Source organism: Eubalaena glacialis, chromosome 8 (assembly GCF_028564815.1).
Source record: "Eubalaena glacialis isolate mEubGla1 chromosome 8, mEubGla1.1.hap2.+ XY, whole genome shotgun sequence".
In the NCBI taxonomy this organism is placed as follows: domain Eukaryota; kingdom Metazoa; phylum Chordata; class Mammalia; order Artiodactyla; family Balaenidae; genus Eubalaena; species Eubalaena glacialis.
In genome coordinates, this window is record NC_083723.1 from 65,883,207 (window position 1) to 65,908,088 (window position 24,882).

At 45.7% G+C, this 24,882-nt stretch overlaps 1 protein-coding gene across 12 annotated transcripts in view; it reads left to right on the forward strand.

Annotated features, from left to right (window-relative positions):
• ICA1 (islet cell autoantigen 1) overlaps positions 1–20,257 on the forward strand; it is a 142,621-nt gene extending 122,364 nt beyond the window's left edge. For 10 of the 12 annotated variants that reach the window (XM_061198532.1, XM_061198534.1, XM_061198538.1 and 7 more), the window contains 2 exons: positions 7,627–7,896; positions 19,984–20,257. In XM_061198532.1, the coding sequence (XP_061054515.1) occupies positions 7,627–7,896; positions 19,984–20,105 (392 nt within the window). In that variant the 3' untranslated portion in view covers positions 20,106–20,257. Of the gene's footprint in view, positions 1–7,626; positions 7,897–17,655; positions 17,746–19,983 lie in introns of those variants that run through there. The other 2 variants (XM_061198543.1, XM_061198542.1) reach the window with 2 other exon arrangements.
• The last annotated feature ends 4,625 nt before the right edge of the window (positions 20,258–24,882 follow it).

A 24,882-nucleotide genomic window follows, 5' to 3' on the forward strand; every position in this document is an offset into this window, starting at 1 on the left:
TTTATCTCTGCCAACCCACAAAGCCCCCCTTGAGTCACCAGGCGTGCTTTCCCTCTATCTGCCTCTTCTGCGTCCGCAGCCCCAGGGGTAGCATCAGCTTAAAAATTAACATGGCCACGAGTATAAAAATATTCTCTCAGTGTACAGAGAACTTGCGGTGATGGAAGAAAAGAATACTCTTAATTAGTTGACTTCCAAATGTGTGCCCTTTGGAAAACTGCCAGAAGGCCCAACTCCTGAATTAAAATACTGATTATAATATGTAAGACATTAAACAATCAAGAAATAAAAAGAGCTTAATCCAGGGATGGCTGACTTTATAGGACTCGGGGAGCTGTAAGCTCTAGCACCCTGCTGCTTGGAGGCTGGTTCACTCCCAGCGGTGATTCTGTTGGACAAGTCATGGCTAAGCCCTGGTACAGTGTTATCAGAGAGCAGACCGCTTCTGTCTACAACAAGGACACAATTCTCCAGGAGCCGTGGCCCAGAAAATCACTCCGACTCAGTGTCATAATGAAATGTGTTTTCTCCTACTAAATAGATAATGTAATGGAAAACCAATATTTAGCCAGTTTATACAAACGTTTTAAATGAAAAAGAAACTGAGTGACATTTTGAGATACTTGAAAGTGGCTCTGAAATCACCCTGTGACCACATGTGACAGTCCTTAGTCTCAATTCACGAGTTATAACATGTAAAGTCTTGTGTTCCTCAAAGTTGGTCCAAGAAAAATAACTCTCAGATAACTGAACAGAAAGTGGTGGGATAAAGCAGAAGAGAGTTCCATGAATTCAGCTCACCTAAATCTCCTAACTCGGCCTTATCCAAAATATCCCTGTCTAGGACAGGACTAACTGGACCAATTTAAAAATGGTTTAATTGTTCATATTACAATGAAAATGTTTGTCTTTGGCTGCTTCCTTGGTTTCTATCTCCAGACTTGCGATTCTAAATTCTGGCCAATTAGCAAATGACTGAGACACTCACTCACTAGCTCCCATATGTCTGGGTGAGAAGCTTTAGCCTGTAGCAGTAATATGCATTTCTATCCCTGCACCCAGGTCCTGCCCAGTCATTCAGAACTGTCTCCTGTACTTACCTATGTGTGTATATATATATATATATATATATAACTAGGAATCCCATTGCTTCCTCACAGCCATGTGTCAAACACTAAGCTCATTATCTTTTCTCATAAACTTTCCCTTATCCCTGTCTCCCTCAGTCTCCTAGGGAGAAAACTGCTGGCTTGGTTCCTTTCATGAGATAATGGTGTGCTTTAAAACCAAATACTGTTCTTATTTGATCACCTTATAGTCTGTAGTGTTCTGTGTAGCTTTACCCCTGCTCCAGGTATCAAATTTTCCAGTAACATTGCTTGCATGTTAAGCTCTAATGCTACAATGGAGCTGCGGGCTCATCAAAAAGTATTTTTTGAGTGCCTACTCAGGGTCTAGCATTGTTGGGGTTTTTTTCTCTGATGGGGGAGGGGTTTTTTGTTTTGTTTTTTGTTTGGGGGGGGGTGTGTGTGTGTGTCCCAGAGAGTGGGCAGGGTGGGTTTTCCTCCATCTGCTATTACTATCCATGTCTTTTTTCACCAGAAGGGAGTTTTTAGAAGCAATATTCTTGAATTCCAAACAAGTACAATTTGTTACCAGAGCCTTTTTTTAATAATGAAGACTATTTTTCTTGTTAGACAGCTTCATAAGGTGGTTTCCTACCCAAGTGTGAGGATAGTGTTGGTGTTTGGGGTTTTTCATGTGTGTTTCAAGCGTGTGGCCTTTACAATTAGTCATAATGTTGAGAGTGGGGACCAGGGAGCAAACCAGAGTGTCTTCCTGTTTCACACACAGATGAAGGGAACTTCTGTGACATTTATCTGCTTGTTTTCCTGTGCTCTCAGTTTGGGTCTGTGTAGTTATGTTTCCATCTTCTGTTTTCCTAATTTCTGCTGAGGTCATGAAACTCAGTATGATTTCAAAAATATCACCTGAGTGGGCTGTCACCTGGTCCCTACATTAGCTTTCTGTCACCCACACTCAGTCTGAACTTGAGAGCCTCCTCTGAAGGTCAGTTTTCACTCATTGAAAACTCACTGGGCCAGAATCACTGCTCCTAGGGAATGTTTTCCCAGAGGCATAGGGTTTTTATTTTTGAATCCTTGGGCAGGGCAGGGCAGGGTAAACGTGCTGAGTGGGGCTGTCATCTCGACCATTCTGCCATGGTGCCTGCAGCTGTGAGCTTTGCCTAGCTACCAGTGGAGCCATATGACCTTAGAAACCCTACAAACTTTACAAAACTTAAATATTTGTTTATATATGAGACCCTTAATAGGCTCTGAAGCGAAAGCAGTGTGGTGCACTGAAAAAACAACTTGACCTGTGAGCCAAGGGTCTCCAGCCAGATAATTTATAACTAATAAATTATATGACCTTGAGGTCATCTAGCCTGGGTGTATTTTTCCTCATCTGTAAAATGAGTTAGAGGAGATGATTTATACGATCCCTTTCAGTTGAGTATGACTCTTCTCTTTGGGCATCTCATTGGTAGAAAACAGCAGGTTGCCAGACAGGAAGGCAGGAAAGCATGTTTGAGGAATGGCAGGCAGAGGAGTTTTGCTGAATCGTAGGCTTCCCTGAAGGCAGTGTTGGTGAGCTGCTGAAAGGGCTGCCTTAAAGCTTGACTGTAGTGGTCCTGAACCCACCATAAGGAGTGTTACTTCACTCAGGAGTCAGAGGGGGCCATTGAAGGTTTTTGAGGAAGGGAGTAATAACCTCACAGCTGAATTAAGCAAAGGTATACAGCAGGAGGGTGCCTTTTATGGAGCTCCAGCAGGCTCGCCAATGGGCAAACCCCTAAGGGCCCCCAGGTAGGAATTTGTCATCCAAGTTCAAGAAAGAAGTTGGAGTTGGAGATGGAGATTTGAGAATGTTTCCAAGCAACACTGGAACCATGAGAACAAATGAGATCTTCTATGTAGAGAATGTAGGGAAGAGAGAGATGATGGCTTAGGAGGAAATCTTAAGGGCAACCAGAATAGGAAGAGGCAGCAGGGAAAGTATTGTCAAGGAGATAGGAGGACATCCAAGAGAGCCACTTGATGGGGACTCACAGGAGATGACAACATTTCCAGAGTGGGCATTAGTGCAAAGTGCTACAGAGGTCAAAGCCTGAGCAAAGGGGATTGGAATCTGCCATGAGGATCTCTCTGTTAACCTTCAAGAGGGCCACTTCAATGTAGGTGGGGGCAGGAACTTGATTACAGACAGCCCCAAAAAGAGTGGTGATAAAGTAGAGTGTGTGGCTGTAGAAGAAAGAAGAAACTAGGACAGTAAGTTGACAGGGGGTGTGTGGGGAGAGACAGCAATATCAAGTGAAGATTGACATTGTTGGCTGTGCACACACCTGAGGTCAGGGAGAGGAAGCCTTGGAGAATGAACGATTACAGATGCTGATGTTGGAATAATACTGGGAGCAGAGCAGGCTCCCACAAGCATGGGGAGAGCATAGGGAGGGCTAATCTTGCAAAGGATGAGGGAGTGCGTGAAGAGTCGTAGAGCTGGAGGCCAAGCAGTGAGAATTTGAGTATGTCACATGTGTTGCCCTTTTTTTTTGTAGTAATATCTGCGGTTGGGTTACTGATAGGAAAGTAAACATGGAGACTTGAGAGCCAGCAAGGGCATGAAGGGGGCTGGGAGGAGTATCTATGGATTTGGCCCCTGCGATCTCTTTGTTCATTCTTTAAGACAAAGGCAGGGTGAGGCTCCGTAACCCAGGAGCAACGCTTGCTCATCTACACGGTGGAGGCTGTGACTCCAGTTGTAACTCTCACCAGGCTTCTCTCAAAGAGCTTATCGTATCTTTGTGTGTCCTCATTTTCTCACAGTTGAGTTGAATTATTTCCAAAGAAAATGATAGCATGATTCTTAAGAGCCAACTGACTAGTGTTATTTTTCAAGTCTTGACTTATCTGGTTACAGACCTAAACCTGTCCTTTTCTACTTGTAATTTTCTTACAAGTTATGTACAGTAATTTCAAGCATCTTAATTATCCGGGCAATAATTAGGAGGTTTCCCTGTTTTCAGGTTCAAGTCATTGTCAGTTTCATTGCTTTCAGCTAACAAGTTTTCTTAAAAGAGAAAATATCCACAGTGCAGCCTGCTTTAACTGTTAAATAACCAGGACACTAAGTAATAGGCCACATTCAATGGTAGACCTTAGACTAAATCTCAATTCAGAACTAGCTCTGGACAGTATCATCCTCCCTGTGGGTCCTTTTCTTATTTCAGTCACTAAATTTGAGTTGGATAGGATAGATTATTAGTTGGGAATCATTTGGTTGGAAGTAATAGAAATCCGTCTCTAAATAGTTTAGCTTTAAAATTAAAAGAAAATAAAAGAATGTATGGATATTGGTCCATGTAACTTAGGTGGATTGACTTTAAGCAAGGCTGTATCCAGGGGCTTAAACAGGGTTGTCAGGATTCTGTTTCTAACTCTTCCCTCCCTGTTTGGCTCTGTCATCACTGGGAGCCTCAACTCTGCATCTTTAGAACTTAGAATTCCAAAGAAGAGAGCCCTTCTTCCTTCCAGCTTCCATATTCCAAACTCAGGGAAGCCTCTGGCATATGCCCATCCCTGAGCCAGTCACCATGCCCTGAGAAATGAAAGACTCTGGCCAGCCTAGGTCACACATCCACCTGGGATGAGGTGGTGAGGCATCTTAAGTGGTATCTCACCAGGATCAGAGGAGAAGGTGTCTCCCCGAAGGGAAACTAAAGAGGAGGAGGAAAGGGATGCTAAGTTAGCGAAACCCAAAGAGGTCTACTCTAAATGCCATCGCACAAAACCGAAACAGTAAACACAAAGAGCTCTTCCAGTCTGTGGTTATTTCTGAAAGGCTCTCAAGGTTTATTATTTGTAGTTGCTAATGTTGGTTGTGATTTTCCCTGTATTGACATCTAGATGAAAGCAATGAAGGCTCCCCCAGGGTTTGACTCAGTGGAGAGCTGTAAAGTGACTTTGGGAGGAATGCACATAATTTTCAATGTTCGTTTAAAGTCATCTGTTTCTCTAGGGCCTGTACATCAACTTGAATTGGTTCCAATAAAAGGAGTTTGGTTCAGCAATCATCTGGTTTCAGTCAGGCCAGAAAGTAAACCATGAGAAAAGACTTGGGCACTCAGGTCCCAACTGAAAGTAGGAAGTACAGAGATTTGTGAAGTTAATAGATGTAAAAAGGGTGATGCTGAGAGAGACTGAGGGAGAGGGAGGAAGGACACCCAAATGCATGTTGATGGACACACCCTGTCACAGCTGAGGTTCCTTCTTTTGTTCACAGCGGTGAGCTGCGTCACCTCTCCTGCCCTGCCTTCCCTACCATGCACAGGCCTAAGTGGTTCCTGCACTACTCTGTCACTACAGAACTGTCTCGGAAGCCTGTTTAGTAAAATGCCATTTTCCCAATCTTCTCACCACCACACCTACAGGCTATATCTTAGTGCAAACCTCTGTGATAACACAAACAAGAAGAATGCTTAAATTAGACAGCTGTCCAATTAAGGTGGTATTTCGCCACTATTTTTAAACCACAGTGATATGAGCATGCCTGGACCCCTCCCCTCCCTGATGGATAGCCAGTCCGAGCAGCACATCCAAAATCCCGTCTATCATAGATCTTTCTATAAAGTGTTGTTGAAAATAAATCCATTAAAGCCGACAGAGATATAAGAGCTTTATCTAATTCATGTGAAGGCTTTTAAAAAATTATCTCATATATTTGAGGGAAACCTGTTCATCTCACTTAATATGACAGTGTTAGCATTACCATCTAGCTCAGAGAAAATATAAATCATGATTGTTCCCTCTCTTCATGACTTAACAACAAAAATGTTTGTAGTTTCCAAGTGGCAATTAGACACCATAACAAAGCCAGAGTTTAAAAAAATCTTCAATTCTTGGTTTTCAAAATATGTGGAAAACTCAATGAAAGGTTATAGGATTTGTGATAGTAATGCCCCCATTCTACTTGTACTCACTATTTAGTAGTTTGTCAGTATTCATATTGTAAGAATGAATCTCTAAAGTCTTTCTTCTGGACCGGCAATGAGGTTTCAGTTGTATTTCTTTTGATCTTCCTGATGATATTCAAGTGGGCATTATTAATAAAATTTTATAGATGAAAAAACAGAGGCCCAGAGGGGTTAAGGGTCTTGCCAAAGTCACACAGCAAGTAAAGGATGGTCCAGGGGCTCCTCCTTTGGTCCAGTGCTCACTCCAACCCTCCAGGGCTGTGTCTTTAGTCTGTGAAGCTCATCCTCTAGTGGTTCCGTGTGTGATTTGCCCTGTTTTCCTGTCATTCTTTCACCACTGCCCTCAGGCAAACCAGACCTGCTTTTCCTTTGCTTTATGCAGTTGGGGTGCCGCAAATGAGACAGGAAGCAAGGATGTCTTTCTTGGTCATTGTTAGACTTCCTGATACCTCTCCTCCCATCTCCCTGGGTCAGTCTGGGCCTGGTGAGGCTCCCCTTCTCATCCTGGATGGCAGGGCAGGCTGCCACATGGTGCGTTGGTTGTGAATTTAGGGCTTGTGTGGGAAGATTTGGGAAGCTATACAAACAAGGAACTAAGATCTCCAACATGCCTTCAATCCTGGCTTTGTTTCATGTCTGAGAAATGTATTGGTGGTAAATGTGCTTTTATATTAAGGAGAAACCAACACTCTAGAATTTTGTGGAAACTATTTCAATGCAATTCTAATGATGCTCAGAAACTGGACTTGCTTTGAAGGAAAGAGAGTGAGTGAGAACTAAACAAGGGTCCACTTGCCCAACTAGCAGCAAAGCCAATTTACTGACACCAGGTTGCGGTGAAGGAGAGTACAGCATTTATTGTAGAGCCAAGCAAGGAGGACGGGCAGCTCATGCTCAAAAGACCAGAACTCCACGATGGCTTTTAGTGAAAGGGTTTTAAAGGCAAGCTTAGGGGTGTGGCTTGCAGGGTGTCTGATCAACTCATACACAGTTCTCTGATTGGTTGATGGTAAGGTAACAAGGTGATGTTACAGGAATCTCAGTCAGCAACCTTCTGGTTCCAACCCGTCTACATGCTGGTGGTCAGCATGTAGTTAACTTCCTCCACTGGGTGGGGGTTTTAGTATCTGTAAAACAACTCAAGGATATGGCGCAGGATATTATCTATAACCCTTGAGGAGAAACTAAAGGTCTTTGACTTTGTTTTATGGCTCAGCTATTATTATTTTGTCTTGTTTGACTGTGTTCCTTTGTTTCTGTTTTTGTTTTTTTACTTCTCTGATTAAATTTGCTCTTTCGAACTCTAGGAAGGCCTAGGAGACTAAAGCTTTTATACGAACAAGAGGCAGGGGACATGGGGGGTGGGGCTGTCCCCAGGAAGTCCTCACAGGGTATTGCTTGGTTTCAATGGGACTAGAAATTTAATTCCAAAATTTCTTGAGAGGCTATAAGGGGATTAATTTATATTTTGATGAACTTTTTAAAAAATCTAGCCATCACCTGGTCTGTCCCATCCCAGCCCCCACTACATTTATTCCCTAGGGCCTGGGCCCTTGGTGGTGATATGTTTCGTGTTCTGTTGCTTTGATCAGCTTGCCTGGGCCCAATGGCAGGGACCCCGGAACCTGAAGGTGCTGACAAAGATGACCTGCTGCTGTTGAGTGAAATCTTCAACGCTTCCTCCCTGGAAGAGGGCGAGTTCAGCAAAGAGTGGGCTGCTGTGTTTGGAGACGGTCGGCTGAAGGAGCCAGCACCCACTGCGGCCCCAGGAGAGCCAGACCCCAAGCCCCAGACAGGCTCAGGATTCCTTCCTTCACAGCTTCTAGATCAAAATATGAAAGACTTACAGGCCTCACTGGAAGGTATGTACCACAGGGATTGAAATGGGTTTTTTTGTTGGTTCATTTTTTGTTTTTTGTTGGTTCATTTTTTGTTTTTTGTTTTTTGAAATCCAATGGCCAATTTTTCCTTATCTTTTTTTAATGTTTTCTGGGTTTTATCTTATAGCCGGTGTCTTTTTTTTTTTTTTGGTTTTTAAATTTTCCTTTTACAGTCAGTGACTCTTTAGCTCAAATTTCAGAATCACGTTCCAGCTTTAAGATATGTATTAGGGTTTAAAATCTATTTCTTCTCATAATTTTCTCCTCCTGTTCACATTTCCTATTAATCAAAGGCTAGAGGGGTGGTTCTCAGTCTTACTGTCTTACTTTGATTTTAGACTTTTTCATGGCACACTTGAGGGATCAGATTGCCTTCACGGTTGTGGCTTGTTGACTTCGCCATCTCTTCCTGGCCATCACCCTAGCTGAGTTCTCCCACATACTCATGAGGCAACATTCTCCACATTCCCATAGACATGGAGCTTTCTGGGTGCTTTTTACCTCTCCATCCGGGCTCACCAGTACCCTGAGTATGCCCTCAGCTCAGCTGATCCTGTTCTGCCTGAAACACATGGCCCAACAGTCCCCTGAAGCCCGACCACAGCAGAAGTAGAGTTTTCACACTGATCAAAAGCGATCGGCAGCATTGGTAAGGGTTTAAGGTACTCCGAGGCTCACCAGCAGCCCACGTGCTGGTTAAGAATTGCTGATGTGGAGAGCACATTGATTTCGAGTGCAAAAACTAACACTCAGGTTGAAATTTAAATTTTTAAGTTTGAGTTTCTAAGCAAACAAACCTTGAGAAGGAAACCATTTTAGTATTTCAACACTTTTTTTCCTCCTTTCATGCTTTAATTGTAAGACAGGAATCACTGTTAAGAAATTCTCAAATTGTTTTGGTTTTTCCATGAATTTAGGCTATCTCCTTAATAAACAACGTGTTTATCTGGCACTTAAAGCTGAGAACAAGTGGCAGAGCTGGAATGATTAAGTAATTATGGGCTATTAAATTAAAAAAAAAAAACCCTCAGGTCTTTGGAGATGAGATCATGGACATGGCAAGAGTTGGTAGGCGAGACCAAAAGAAAAGTCTTCGCTCTTTTTTATGAAATACATGATTCCTTTCACCTTCCTTTTTGAGTCCTATTTTGTAGCCATCTCATTTATTCTCAGTAATGGAGTTAGAGATAGGAGGGATAACTGCAATCCAAAACTACATCTCTGCCCCGAGTTTCACCCCTGGGTTTCACCACCTCTTTTGCTGGGACCTCAGATGAGCAAGGCTGACAAAGACTGGGTTTCACCACCACCCACCTGTGGCAGAGGCACTAACAAGGCGTGGGAGAGTCGGGAGAGGCAGGGGCCGGAGCGGGATCCACAGCTCAGAGCTGGGGGCTGCTGGAGACTCTCCAGCTGTGCTGGAGGATGAATCCCCCTGGGGCCCCCAGCTTTGGAGACACCAGGGCCCCTGCTGCTGCCCAGGAGCAGTGGTGGCAGTGCTCCTCCCTCGCTGGTGTGGCCAAGTGTCACTCTATTGTGAGCGCCCCAGGCTGACACTGAGAAGTCAGAGCCACACGCCCTCTTCCTGAACAGGTGGAGCAAGAATATCTCAGCTCAGGCCCAGGGCGCTGTCTCCAGAACTCCGCCTGAGAGCTAGGACAAGTGTGGTGGCTGTGGGCTTTGCACTTCAGCCTTGCCCCATGGCCAGGAGAAATGCACACGACCACACTTGGGTCTAAGGAGGGAGGTGATCTGACGGCAAGAGAGATGCAAGCTCGCACTATGGAAAGAGAAAGAGGTACTTCAAAGGGAGGCCATTTATTTCTCAGGCAAACAGAGTCTCAGTGGAGGTTACCGCCCCAGTAGCACTTTAGCAAGTTTCTCATTTGTCCAACAAATATTTATTGAGTCCTCTGGGTGCCAGGCACTGGTGATTCACCTGAGAACAAAACAGACAAGGCTTCTGCCTTCCTGGAACTCACATTCTAATGGAGAGGAGATAATGAACAGTAAACATAATAAAATTACATTGTAGCTTAGAAAGTGACCAATGATATGGAGAAAAGGAAAAAGTAGAGCCAGAGATAGTGTTGGGGGAATGACGGGGTAGATCAGGTATGGTCGAGGGTCTGCAGGAGGAGCACTGGGGTTGGAGTGAGAGAGAGAGGCACTTGGAGAGGAGACAGGTAGGGCCACATAGGGCCTCATAGCCTTTGGAAGAACTCGGAACCATCACAGCATCTTGGACCAAGGATGGACATGATCTGATTTACCATAAAGGGACCATTCTGGCTGCTAAAAGTTTCCTTTCCTCTGCTGGGGTTCTATCAAGATCAATGTTAAAGGAGTTATTTTGTAACCTCTGAGTTATCCTGTTTCCTTTGCATGCCAACAGCCATAAATTGAATGTCTATGGAACTCAAAATGACAGAAAAAAAAGTGAACTTCAGTGTTTTAAAGAGGAAGCCCATTCAGCTTCTATACACCTACAGGTTCCCAGCAGGCACCCCCAACAATTCTGCCCCAGTGCTGCCCTCTGATTCAGGAAACCTTCAAAACACATGTACGGATAAAGAGTGGGCTCCCTGCTTTGATGATTGATCATGTAATCCAGTTCTAACCATATTCTGTGCTTTTGTCAGGACTCCCTCCAACCTCCTAAAAAAAGAGCAAAAGGTGGATGTTGGCTCTAGATTTTTTCCCATTGCATCCATGGTCGAGAAAATCCATCTATACACATGAATTGCAAAAGAATCTAAATAATCATTAAACTTTTGACACCTCATATTGAAACTACTTCCCCTGATTATCCAGATCATCTCAAAAACTAAATCAAATAAACCACTGAAATAAGTAAGTAGTCAAACTAAACATGGAGTAGAAAGGCTCATTGGCATATTGGCTCAGCGAGGCAAACAGTGGTAGGGAGTTCAGAGCCTGGGTTTTATTCTGTAAACTCCCTTCCCTGCACTCACTTTGCAGCAATTGGTCAGGCTACTCATTCTCTGGGCCTTTGCCTTCTCATCTGTAATACGAGGTATTAGACTCACTAAATAATCTATCAGGAGAGACCCAAGTCATCTGAAGGAGCTTTCTACTTTTCCACAAATGTCATCTTCTTATCCCTGGGTTAACCCCTACTTCAGAGATGCTGAAGTCTAAAACTGTTTGCTTCTGTGACTTTGCCCTTTATCGTGGTAAAATAATAAGAACCAGCAGTCCCTGTGGCCTGCGCTGTGGGCCAAGCACTCCCATGTGCTTTACGTGTGTTAACTTGCTTCATCCTCACCACACCCTTCCCAGGCAGGTACTGGCATCATCTCCAACTTACAGCCTGGGAAACTGAGGAACAGGGCAGTAAGTAATTTGCCCGAGATCATACCTCTGGTAGGAGGCAGGCCGGATTGTGGGCCTGAGCCACCAGACTCCGGAATCCATGCCTTTCCCCATTCTGTTCTGTTGCCTCCAAGTACCATGTCTCTGACGGCAAACGTGATTCCTGGACAGGCTCCCTCAGGCCTTGCGTTGGGTGCTTCTGGAGGAGCAGGACTTGTAAAGACTGTTATCCTGGCTCTGGGCTTCCTGGGTGTGCACAGGGACGGGGGAAACCACTCAGCCGTGGAGGAGGCATGTGGGTGTGGGAAGGCAGGGTTGTGTCAACCACAAAAGTTGGGTGACCTTCCAGAATAGAATATATGAAATCGAGATTGTCTACAAAATCTTCACCTGTGCTAGCCATCGTCCCCTCATTCACTGTAGTGCTGTCTAGCTCAGTCTCCCCACCGCCTTTGTAGCTCTTTGTAAGGTCCAGGCAGAGCTGTATCCTCAGGGGCAGTGTTCAGAGGACAGAGGTGGGTGGCTCCAGGCCACAGCCGCAGATACCTCAGCGCCTTTCCGCACTCCAAACCCCCTCCCTCCCCCTCCCTCCCCCTCCCTCCCCCTCCCTCCCCCTCCCTCCCCCTCCCTCCTCCACCTCTTCAGTCTTCTCGCCTCCTTATCTCTCTGTTCTCCTCTGCCTTCCTCTCTTTTTTGGCCTTTGTCCTCACTCTTCTCCTTTGCTCTGGGGAAGTAGAAAGGAAGGGGGATTTAGTAAGAGAACAATTATATCTTCCTTCCCCCACCTACTTCAACCTCTAGGAGAGCAAAACAAAGGAACTTACATTTAGGATCAAGTTGTGCTAAAAAATTTGAAGGAGTTAATTTTAGCTAGACTTTCTAAGGGTTTCTGAAGTTGCCAGCATGATAGGGGCTGGGGTTTTCTGTGTCATACAGTGATGAGAAAATTGTACCTTCCTGAGGCCTCTTAAAGTGAGTAGGAAGAGGGCCAGCCAGAGGGGCTGCCTGAGGTAGAAACCCGGCAAGGCTGATGGGCCTCATTAAACATTCTTCTTAATTCCCCACCAACATCCAAAATTTAATTTAGAAACAGACGCTGATACTGAAAAGATAACCATCTCCTCAAAATAAGTGCACCAGGACATCTTTTAATTTAGGATTCTGGAAACCAAAGTGAGGAGTCTTGTTCCAGATTCTCACAAACATACAGCCCTTTGTTCCTTCTGGATATTCTTTTGTTTTACCTAATTCCGAGGTGCTCTTGCCATCTGGGTGGGTTTCCATTTAAAGCTAATGTAATGGAAAGCTTAGTGTGATCATTCTCTTAGATTTACCTTTCCTCAACCAGAGCTCTCCTCTTGCTGTTTCTGGCTTAGTCTTGCTCCAGGCTAACATATTTCCAGGACTCAAATGGAATAATGTGAAAGAAAAGGCTTCGGGCCGCATTTAAAGATAACCTGAACACAGAGCGTGAGCCATTGGCGTTGTTTGTTCCATCAAAGAAGCAGCACTTTCTAAGCCTGCTGGGCACGTCCCCAGGTCTTGGGTATCTGCAGAATTTAAGTGCCTCCGTTAGTCCATCGAAGGAACCTTGGTGACCATCTACTCTACCCTCACTTTATAGATGAGGAAATCAAGGGACCCCAGAAAGGTCTCATGGCTTGCCAAGCTGTTGTGGTTTTATCCACCATTCACATAAGGTCTAAACTCCTCAGCTTGGCTTACAAAGTCCTTTAAGGCCTGCCCCGGTCTCATCACTGCCCATACCCCCCAACGCCTTTACTTAGCATGACTCAATGACCTTGTTCAGCTGGAGAACCATGTATTTATTACGTCTGTAAGCTGGACTCCAGGGAGTCTGACCCTCCCCTCCTCTCGGAGCACTCCACCCACCTGCATGGTCATGATGATTGTTCTGCTTGGCTAACTTCTCATCCTGCAGGTTCTCCTGTTCAGTGTCATTTCATCCAGGGACTCCCCCAGCAGTCAGTGTTAGGTGTTTCTGCTCTCCATTCCCTTTGCACCCAGTACTTAATCATTCCTCTTATTTCACCTCATTGTAAAATTGATTTAATTTTTTGTCTGCTTTAAGGTTGTCATGGGCAGGGCCCATGTTTGTGTTGCTTACCATCATATTTCCCGATCATAGCTCAGTGCCTAGAAAAGATGTTCGACAGAGACATCTGGATGGATGGGTAGATGGATGGATGGATGGCAGGCAAGAAGGAAGGGAGAGATCAACTGACACTGAATCACTAATTGGAAAGAAAACAGTCCTAAGACAATCTCAGGGGTTGGTTCTCCTGTCTGCTGACTTATACAGAAATTGAGATTCAGCTTAGATTTATTGAGGGCCGGCTCTTTACAGCCTCTGTATTCCCTCGTTTCACCACCAAGATCCCATGTTATCCATACAACAACCTAATGAGGCAGGAATTTTTATCCACCCTTTGCAGGTATGGAAACGGGGGCTCAGAGAAGGTGTGGACAGCAGGCTGGTGCTTGGCCACCAAGACCATGGTCTTCCCACTTTCCCCTTCATGGCCAACCCCACCCCAGAGCGCCCTGGGCTGTGCTCATCAACCCAGCCTGGGCTTTTGCTTTCCCAGTTAGTGAAATATTACATTCATGGTGAAGTGCTACTCTGGGTGGTATTATTTTGGCTTTACTTGCTGCTCTAGCTGGCCGGTGTTATTTCTGGCTGATTTATATTTTCCCTTATGTAAGTAAAGGGGGGCAGGATTGCTCCAATAAAATTTTATATGTGTTTCCTGCAAACGGGTAGCACGGTTGACATATCACAGGAACCGACAGCTAGGCTCGTCATCTTGCTCACAGAGCTCTCAGCTTCTCCTGCCTCCACTCTTCACCACCCATCTCCTGAAACAATTTCTCTGAGATGGGGAGACATCTTTCCAGCCACACCTTCCTGTTAAAAACGCCTCAGCCAACTAATTAATACCAACTAGAGAACAGTTGATGGCAGTTACAGGAACATTAGCAACAGTAAGTTCTCGTTAAATAGCATTTTTTTCCTGATAGGAGCCAAGACATTTGAAGTCTGGCTTGGCGTTCCATCCATAATTACCCTAGTTGCACCCCTCCCCTAAATAATTCCCAAAGTGATATGAGTGAGGGTGAAACTGCAGCTCAGCTTAGTATTTGCTTAAAATATATGTATATAGCTGGTGTCACAACTGTACCATTTTCTCCCCTCATGTGCATATAGTTGGATTGTTAGACTTATGCTTAATAGCTGTTCTGAGGAGAGATTGTGATTTGGCAAACTGGCTGCTGTTTCTGCTTCACGTTATGGGACAAGGGAACAGTGATGGGAAACTTGTAGGTATACTTTCCCCATCATCTTAGTCCCCGAAGGGGGATGTCTTTACGCTTATCCTTCTCCACGTCCTCTGCTGCAGAGAAGCCCCCAAACCCATAGATTCCACATGTCACACTCCACATATCACTTCCACATGTTCATGAGTGTTTAGATGAGCAATATTCAAAAATCCATAGTTACAAAGGAATCGAATTAGAAGACATTGTCTTTATAAAGGAGACTGCCATTATAATCCTTTAAATTATAGGCTTAAAAATACGACTTGTATTTCTGGTACTTTAAAAATATGACTTGATATACAGTCATTTTATTTGTTTATAGCCATTTGGGAACATGTCCATCACATAAAGTGAGGGGAGCTCCGTTTTGGTATGTGGCTTTATTTCTGCCTCCTGTAGGAAAGTGTTCCACTTTATATTCTGAAAAAGACAATGATTGAACCACCTCTTTTCCAGCATTCTCTGCCGCCATTTTAAAGAACAAATGTTGTGCATATTTTTGAAATGGGAAGAATTTTCTCGTGTTCCCACTGTATCAAATAGCATTCAGAGATCCTGGAGCGGTGGACTTCCATACCCCTCCCCTGCCTTTTCTCTGCATCTGTTCAGGATCTTTCTGGAAGTGTGGGCCTCTCTGAACTCAGAGAGCTTGACAAGGTCAAGGAGCTTAAAGCTCCAGGACCTGGGAGATGGGGTCCTGAAAGCAGACCTCTCTGTTTCCGAGGAGGGCCCCTCTCCTTGTCCCGGCTCTGGCTTCAACCAAGATGACCCTGATCCTGACAGAGATGGTGACCATGGCAGTTCCTTGGGGACCATCTGTGGCAGGGCCTCTCACACTACACTACATGACAGCTGCCAAGGGTTTGTGCTTCCCCGGGCTCCACCCCCAGCAATTCTGATTCAGTGGGTGATGCCCCTGCCAGTGGCACGGGCACCATACTCTGAGAACCACTGCCCTAAGAGATGGAGGCCAGGCTGCAGGCGTTGAGGAAAAGTTACACAGGCTCTGCAGAGCACAGGTGGGTCTTGACATTTGGTGTCCAGAAGAGGATTGTAGGGAAAAAGGTAAAATTGACCCAGTTAGATGCTACCTCTTTGAGCTTTATTTGGCACCCGACGAAACTGCAATTTTAACTTTCTACATTTACCACTATTTATGTGATTTGGGTTTAGAAGGAAAATGCCCATGGGCCAATTTTCTAGGAAACAGGGAGGTTATGTTACTCCTGGATTACACCAAATACTGGTCATTTTTAAAAAATGCTTTATTGAACTATAATTTACATACCATGAAATTCACCCATTGTAAGAGAACAGTTCAAGGATTTCTGGTAAGTTTATATTGTGCAGCCATCACCACAGTCTAGTGTTAGAACATTTCCATCTTCCCAAAAAGTTCCTTTAAAATCTGGTGCTTTTTGTTGTTTGTGAATTATGTTAACAACATGTTCAAGTACCTTTCCAATGGATAACAATACTTTTTAAACCCTCTCTATGTTTTCATTATTTTAGACCCAATAAATAGGTCACAGGCCACCTGTTTCATTTGTCATTGGTTAGTCTTCATAGAGACGTTTGTGTTTACTTGCCTAAAATGAAATAATCAACCAGTGAGTATTATAGCATCTACTTGCGCCAAGCATTGCTTTGCCATCTCTTAAAACAAAGCTTCATAAGTGTACTTCTCATGATTTAAAAGAGTTCTTCAATAGTTTATCTTAATTTCAACACCCATCGTGTGCCAGGTAGTGCACTAAAGGATGTAAAGATGAATAATACATGGTCCCTGCCTTCAAGGGGCTCAGAACTCTAGGAGATGAGACAAAAGTACAAGCTAATCAATATAGTATGATTCTATAATTAGGTCCCTTATCACAAATCTTAGAATGGTAGGGTAAACAAACAGCATTACATCTTATCATTTTTGTGGCATATACTGAGTGGCTTGCTTGCTCCAGAAATTGGTTTCACTGCCCCAGCTGAACTCTGCCATCTCAACGTGATGTCTCATGGGGGCCTTATCAGAGACAAAACCTTTTCTGTAGAAAACACTGCGACCAGAGCATCCCAGTGAAAGGATACAGTTTTAACCATTTGGACTCAACAGTGGTGCCTCATCTGATGGTCTACGTTTCACAGTGAGAATCAGCAATGGCCTTAACCCACACACACCTACCTGTACCACATTAGGTGTTATGGAGCACATTGAAGAAACAGTTCCCTGTCTCACTGAGAAGACAGGACTTACACATGAAGAATTAAAGCAGACGTGCAAAGAAGTATATGGTAAAGTTCTAAATTAAATGAGTCATGCTGAAACATCCAGCACAGACAGTAAATACTGGGGGGAAACTAGGCTTGCTTCCCCCAAAGCAGGACTGCTGAATGCCTCTTAATCATTAGGGGCAGGCAGAGCACAGGGGGCCTTTCAGAACAGTGGGTTAGACAAGATCAATGTCATTTGTAAGGGTACGACATCAAGTTAAGGGGATGTTCTTTCCCCTCATATATTTGGACTGGACTACCATTTACTTCTCTGTATTAACTAAACTTCCCAATTTAAATTAGCTGTATGGAAAATAAATGAACTGGATCATATTGGAAGTAGAGAAGACCAGCCATTCCCTAGTTCTGTTGCTACATTTAATGGTGTTTACTTTTTTAAGCTTTCCCCATTTGTGACAGGAAAACAAGGCACTTGATTTCCTTGCAACACTATTGATAATCTTTGGGGTGACCATGAAATGATGTCACTTGGTAAGAAAAATGGGTATAAAAGTGAAAGCAAAAATGCTTTAACCTTAGCAATTTCTCATTTGCTTTTCAAAATGCAGTCTTTTCCCTAGTTTCCCTTACTTTTAAGGTGGGCATGATTATACATATCCACTCTCCCCTGAAACATATTCCGGGTATGAGGAACATGGGAGAAGGGTCTTTGCACACCACCCTCCTCTCTCTCTTTGAAGGCCATCAGAGTTGAGAGCCATGTGTGTGCCCCAGGAACTGATGGGGCAGTGTAACTGCCCTTCCCTAGATCTAACAACCTCTGGTTTTGAACATTAGGCTTGTCAGAGAGCAATGTCAATCCTACTTCTCCTCCATGGCTAGCACCAAAGGCAAGCAGTCCAAATGGCAGTAGCCCTGCAGTGAAAGGTAATACAGTGTTCTATCCCCCTTAAATGACAGTTGCCTTCATTTTCACTGGCCTAACACCCTTTTCTTTATTTCTTTACTAATTTCCATGTGAGCACCTTGGGTTCAAAGGAGGGGTTGCATGGGTGGAGAGTTCGGCATGATCCTAGGAACTAACATTCTAACTTTTTTCCTGGCTTAATGTCCTAATTCATAACTCCCTCTATCAAATCTAATGAGGAAGACTCAAACATCTATCTCCATGTGACCGGGTGCTTCCCAAGATTGGATGACAACAGTAAGGGAGAAAAGGCCACTGAGGTTGGTGATCCTTAGCTGAAAATACCATTGCTTCCACCAGACAAGGCATTTGGTTAGTGCTTTTCAGGAAGAGCCAGGTGTCTTAGTTGTCAAAAGAGGGCCTTTGGAGCTTGTGAAATCTGTTCTTTTGAGACAAAACATCTGCCTGAGGAAGATCTCATCTGTATTTGCAGCTCTCTCTCTTTCTTTGGTCATCACCCACTTTCCCTGTGTTGACCACAGGAAGTTAAAGGAAGTGCCAATTTTATTTTCATCAGAAAGCATTCCCTTGATGTTTTTTGGGTGTCGTGCAAATAGTTGCACCTGGTTTTCCCTCCGGCAGTGGAGGTCTGGGGAATGTGAGGACCCCCAAGCCCCTGAGGTATAGTTACCTGGCTCCTCACAGCAGGGCCACACCCACCATCGGAAGGTGCTGGGAAGGGGAGGGGAGCTGTGGAGAGTGTTTTCGCTGGTGCTGTCTCTAAGATATCTTGATATTCTCTATCAAGAACACACTAATCCTCCTAAGTCAATCTTGCCCCATACAGTTTCCTTGTGTGACCTCCTACATGACTGAAGAAAGAGAAATTACTCCCTTTTTTAAAAAAAAAATGATGTCTCCCCCGCTCCCACCAAGCTATATTGAGATCTCTGAAGTCTCAGTTTATCATATCAAAATAAACCAAGTGTTTTGGGGGCTAACTGCACACAATGTGAAATTAATGTTACATAGTAATAACTTGCACAGTTACTAACTAGTCTTGCTTGCAATAGCTTATCTCCATAATAGAGGCATTGTTATCTCATTATAAAATAATATATCCACAGGAGACTTTAAACAACAAAGGGAGGAGAATCAGAAGTATAAAGTGATCAGTACACTGTCTTAATGTTTAAGTGCTTTTTAGCGAAAAGATTAAAAGCCCTGTGTATGTTGGTATAGTCCCATCAATATTCTCTATCACTCTCATATAACCACTTTTAGCAACTTGTGCTACCAATATTTTTTGAGACTCTTTTCAACCAGATGGCAAGCACATTCCTAGCTGCCCTCAGCTAGAAGGATAACCTGTCAGAGAGACATTTACTTCATGCTTTTGATACTCCCACCTGTTGGAGAAAGAAAAAAAAGCATGGGTCATCCAAGCCAATGAACTTAGATTCTCATGTGGAATGATTTATATAGAGAAGAGCCCCCAACTTATTTGTAAATCACTTGCATCAGGCGCTCTTTTGAAAATGTTCTCCTCATCTGGAAAATAATTTGGCTCTGTAATCGTGGCACTCAAGAAGTTAGGGCAGGTGGTTTGGTGAAAGGACAGCTGAAGGCTGTTCCACTGAGGCTGGAGTGTAAGGGGTATGGGGGCAATTTAGAGCCCAGTGGGGAAGGGGAGGCCTATCACAGGCCCCCTTCCTCTGATGGGAGAGGGTTAAAGAAGGCAGTGACCTTGAGAGAAGAGGGGCAGTCAGGCCTAGGTGCCATCCCCCCCTCCCCCCTTCTGGACCTGTTGCTTTAAAGGCTGAAAAGAGTAACCACGGTGTTTCTCTTAACCCAGCAGATTTGAAAAGATTCCTCCAGGAAGCACCTTGCTTCTTGAGACATTCAGTGTGATTTCTGAAATGACTGATATTTCCTGGTGGCGGTGAAGCATGGGGCCTGGGGTTTCAGGCAGCTCTGCGGGCTGTGGCCATCGCTGGGTGGAGGTGCAGGTGTGGGTTAACACAAAGGATCACTGTGCATTGAACTGTATAAAGACCATGGTTTAAAAATGTTACTCAGCCAACCGGCCAACAGGGGGGCATGGAATACCCTAACAAGGCTTAGAGACAAAGAACAATGGGGTTTGTCAGATTGAGCGTCCTCCCTCTTCAAGATGCACCTGGACCCACCTGCCTGCAGCCTGGCAGAGGTGGGAGTTAGCAAGGTAGGTGTGCTCATGTTTGCTCTTTTCTCCCCAGAGCCTGCCAAGCCCTCCTCGGACCTGACTGCCTGGTTCAGCCTTTTCGCCGATCTCGACCCATTATCAAATCCTGATGCTGTTGGGAAAACCGACAAAGAACATGAATTGCTGAATGCATGAGTCTGCAGCCTCCAGGAAGGAGCCCACAAGCGGCTGCAAATCAGCACACCCCGGGGCTTGCAGATGTAGGAAGTGATCAGTATGCTGTTTTAATATTTACGTGCCATTTTAATAAAATGAAAGGGTCAAAGGCCCTGTTTATATTGGTATAATTATTTACTTTTATTTGGTGTAAAGGGTTCCCGTGTGCTCTCTATGTGGACCTGACAATACAGGGTGATCTGGGAGCGGTTTCCAGGCCCACCGTTTTCCTGCCCACAACTGCATCGTGCCGACGTGTCCCTGGGCTGCTACGAGGTCCAAGTTCAAATCATAAACCTACTTTTTGTTAGGTTTAAATAAGGTGTCCTACAGCCTCAGAGGCAGCGGGAGGCTAGGGAGGCTTAAATGCCTCCTCTTGTACCCCCTTGCCCGTGTCCCCCCTTAGAGGGGGGCTGTAGGGAGACTCCCTCTTCCTGCCGAGCCACCTTCGGAGAGCTCTGGGTGAAGCTCCCGCCAACCAAAGACTCTGTCCCACAGCCCCTGCCTGCTGTGCGGTGGGTTCTCTCAAGGGCAGTGAGCTTGTCGGGGCTGCACAAATCCCTCTGCGGAAAGCAGCCATATCTGCAGATCCCAGCTCTCCTTTAGTCCTCTCCATGGCTGGAATTCAAAAGCATGTATTTCTGGAGCCCCTTGTGACATTAACTGTTTTGTTTTTTTAATTAAACGGAAAAGATATTTGACACGCAAAGTCAAGTTAATAAATGAGTCTGTCGTGTGGACTCAGTGGGGAGGTGCTGTGGGAGTAGAGGCTGGAGAGGGACGGGGGAGAAGGACGGGTCCCACCTGCATGAAGCTGCTGATGTGACCCATGCATCCCCCAGGTACGGCAGTGGGGGAGGGGCGGGGACTCTTGCCAGCGCGGGCAGGGATGAGGGCGGCAGTTCTGCGTGTGGGCGCATAAGCGACTCAGATAATCCACCTTTGTCAGAGACCCCAGGGCTGGTGCCTCTCCTTCCCGCCCGTGTCACCGGTGATGGGCTGAGAGGCCACACACGTCCGCAGAAGCCCGTGTTCCACGCCTTTCACTGAGTTGGGGCGGAGTCTACGACGGACTAGCCAGGCCTTGGTTCTACGAGCTCAGCTGGGCCGGGAGGTGTTAGGAGCGCAGCTGCGCTCCTGCAGCCTCAGTCCCCAGCCTCTAAAGGGTCTCCTGGGGCCACTTCTCCACGTGCACAGAGACGCTGGGCCTGCCCAGCCCAGGGGAGGCCCAGCCTGGCGCCCGGCCTGCGGAAGGCGCTCCTCCCTCTGCGCGGGAGGAGACGCAGGTAAGATGGCACCGGGACCCCGGCGGTGCGTATGTGGCTTGTTCAGCTCAGCTCACTTCCGGGCCGGAGGAGCACGGCTCTCCACAGGGGTCTCTTTCGTTAGAATCTCATTTAGCAGATTCCTCAGCCCGGCATTCGTGGTCTTTGAGGAGATTGGTGTGCACCCCCAGGGCCTCAGCTCACTACCCTGCCCCCGCCCCACAGGAGGGCTTGCTGTGCCCCTAAGACTCCCTCTCATCTCGGCCTGTGCGTTTGCTGCGCACTCCACCCAGGATGCCCCGGCTCCGTGCCCTCAGCCACCTCCACGATGCTACCCACCCCTCAGGAGCCTCCTCAGACCCCATCTCCCCCACAGGGACCTCTCAAAGTGTAGCCCGCAGTTTTCCGTTGGAGAAATGCTCCTCATCTCCCTCCCTTGTCCTCCCATCTCCTCAGAAGGCCTGTGCTGTCTGCATCTGCCTCTACCACCGGGTGTTGCGATCCCAGAAAACAAGGCCTCTATTTCCCCAAATCTTCTCTGTCTCCCCAGTAATGAGCGCCCTGGAGTCACCTTGTAAGCACTGGATTAATGATTGCTGAATGGAGCTGCCCTGTGTGGAATGTTGATTAAGGCCTCATAGTTTCATCCTGGGTCCCATTTGTTTGCAGCTGTAAAAACCCACAACAGCCCCTGTAAGGAGGTGAAGCAGGAGGGCCTGACTCCCTCTGTCCAGGCTGGAGGCCCAGGGAGCTTGGCTGGCAGAGGGCAAGGGGTGCGGGGTTCTTTTCTGTTGAATGGATCACTTTAAATACTAACAGGTTGCATTTTACGGTTGATCTGTGGGTGAAGGGGAGAAGAGGATTGTGGTCACTGGACAGCCTTTGCTACAATTTAAAAAAAAAAAAAAAAGGCATTTTCTCCCTGGATTTTTACATTTTTGTTAAAAAAAAAAAAAAAAAGATTCAATTCCCTGTCCCATCTGCAGTCCTCTCGGCCAGGCTCTTGATCCCTCTTGATCCCTCTTGATAGGTGTGTTTCGATCGTGGCTCACACAAAGCCCCTTCGACCACCTCTCCAGTTTAAGGAGAAGCAGCTGCTGCCTGATTCTCTTTTAAGTGTCCTGTGTGCTGGCCCAGCCAGGGGGCTTCCTCTGGGACCCACCGCGGGGCCGGGCTGTCTTCGTCTAGAAGTCGAAGGTGCCTCGCCTCTTCGTGCCCAGTCTTGCTTCTGCTTAATTTTCATCCCATGTCGTGAGGCTGCTCTGAACTCTCAGGGACATTCAGAGAGCACCTGCTCCTTGAACACTTCTATCCCTTGGAGGTGCAAGTCTCCCTTCCCCACTCCCCCTGTCTCAGCTAATATAGAAAGAATATTCACATTTACGGGAGGGAGCCAGAATGTTTCTATTTGCACTTTATAGATTCATTGCCTTCAAAATGTAATTTTAGAAATGTCAAGTTGATTTTGAGTTCTGGGAGAGTGGGAAAAGCATCCGTCAGCTTCAGAATTAGAAATGTGCCAACTTAGAAAGAACCAGCACTTGTTGTTATCAGAGGTTTATGCCCAAGAAAATGTTACCTGCTCAGAACTGGCAGCCTTGGGAGCCCTGAGTTGCCAGTTGGTGTGTAGGTGGGGCTCACCATCATGTTGTGGCCAGTGTTGACATTGGGTGTGGGCCAGGGCTGAGGCCCCCCCCAAGGCTGCCATGTGAGGCTGCCTAGCCCTCTGGGTTAAGATGGCACCCACCAGACCTCTCCTGCCCATGCTTCAGCTCCAGGGGCCAATTAACCAAACTCTATGCTTTTCTCTCTGAGACCCCTCCCCAAGGGCTGACCCTGGCAGTGGCTCAGGGCTAACTATTAGCACTGTTTGATTTTGCCAGTATATCAAAGTTGCTTCTGTCTTTGTGATCAACTAGTGTCCTCCAGACAGGCCATGGTAGTTAATCCTCTGCTTTGGTTTAAACCATCTCCCAGTCCCAGTCACAGTGTAATGATGTAGGTCTCTTTAGCTTTGTTGGAAAATAGATTTCAGGTTGGAGGCAACTCCAAATGATTGGCAATGGCTGCCAAGAATTCTGCATTGAGAAGAATTCTTATAAATGAGTGATATTTGTGATGGGTACAGGGCAGGGAGTGGTGGCAACAGTGCTATATAATTACCAGCACTACATTAGACCTTGCCTTTCATGCAGCTTTTAGATTTAACAACTTCTTCTTATCCTTCTCTTTCTTTCTCCTTTTCTTCTTCTTCTTTCTCCTCTTCCTCCCCTTCCTCTTCTTTTAATCAAAAATGGCTAGGATTTGGCAACATTGACAGAGGGGCATGCATGAATGAGAAAAGCAGAAAGTTCAAAGAACACATTACTGACACCTAATTCAACTCAAACTCACTTAAACAACAACAACAGAAAGTGGGGGTGGATTTATTTGCTCAGGTAACTAAGAAGTCCAGGTGTAGGCTTTCATGCATGGCTGGATCTAGGGGCTCAAATGATGTTCTCAACAATTATCCCCTCTTCAGCTCCCAGCTCTGATTCCCTTGTGTTGCTTCATTCCAACAGACTCTTCTCATAAGGAGGCCAAAAGGCCACCAGCATCTCCAGCCAAAGTCTTGATTTGAGTCTGCCTTTTGTCCTTGGTCCAATCATCAGTCAACCACTGGGGTGAAAAATAGGCTATTTGCCCAGCTTTTCATGAGCCTATCCCTGGAGCTCAACCCTCAAGGACTGGCAGTAAAGAAAAGATAGTTCCTTAAGGGAAAACTAGGGTGCCATTACTAGAGGAAGAGGGAATGGACCTTGGGAAGGAGAATGCAATAGCGATCCACTCTAGTTTCCGCTGGAAGGACTTTGAGGAGACACTGTGTAGTCTTTCCAGAGGGATATGGAATGAGCTGTGTTAAAGAACTGGAATGTTTTCCAGGAACCCCACTGGGGTCCCTTTTGAGGTCACCCCCAGCACTGGGGCTGGAAGGCTTGGTGCTCTCAGTGGCCCATGGAGGATCCCTACCTTGCAGTTGACCTATAGCTGACTTCAGGAAAGTCAGAAGGGATCACAGAGCTCTTTGTATCCAATCTGCTCATATCCAGGTGACGAGACTGAGGGACCCAAGGGACATAAAAGACATATAAGTTAGTGGAAAACCAAGACTAGAGCCCACATTGCCTGACTCCTGGGCCAAGGCTTCTTTTACTTCAAGGTGTTTGCTAGAAACTGAGAGCTGAGGTTTTAGACTAGTCATTAAATTACACCCTTTGGAATAGAATCTAGCACAGTAATATAGGGCAGTCATTAGAGTTTGGGTTCTGAAGCTGGACAAATCTGTAGATACCAAAATTAACAGAAGCAATGCACAGTTACTCTAAAGCAATGGGAGGCTTGTAATCAGAAACACCAAGCCAGCAGAAGCAGAGAGGTATAGACCAGACAGGGGGTGGAGCAGGGGAGAGGGCAGGTGGTGGCCAGACCTTGGAGACAGCCCGGGCTGC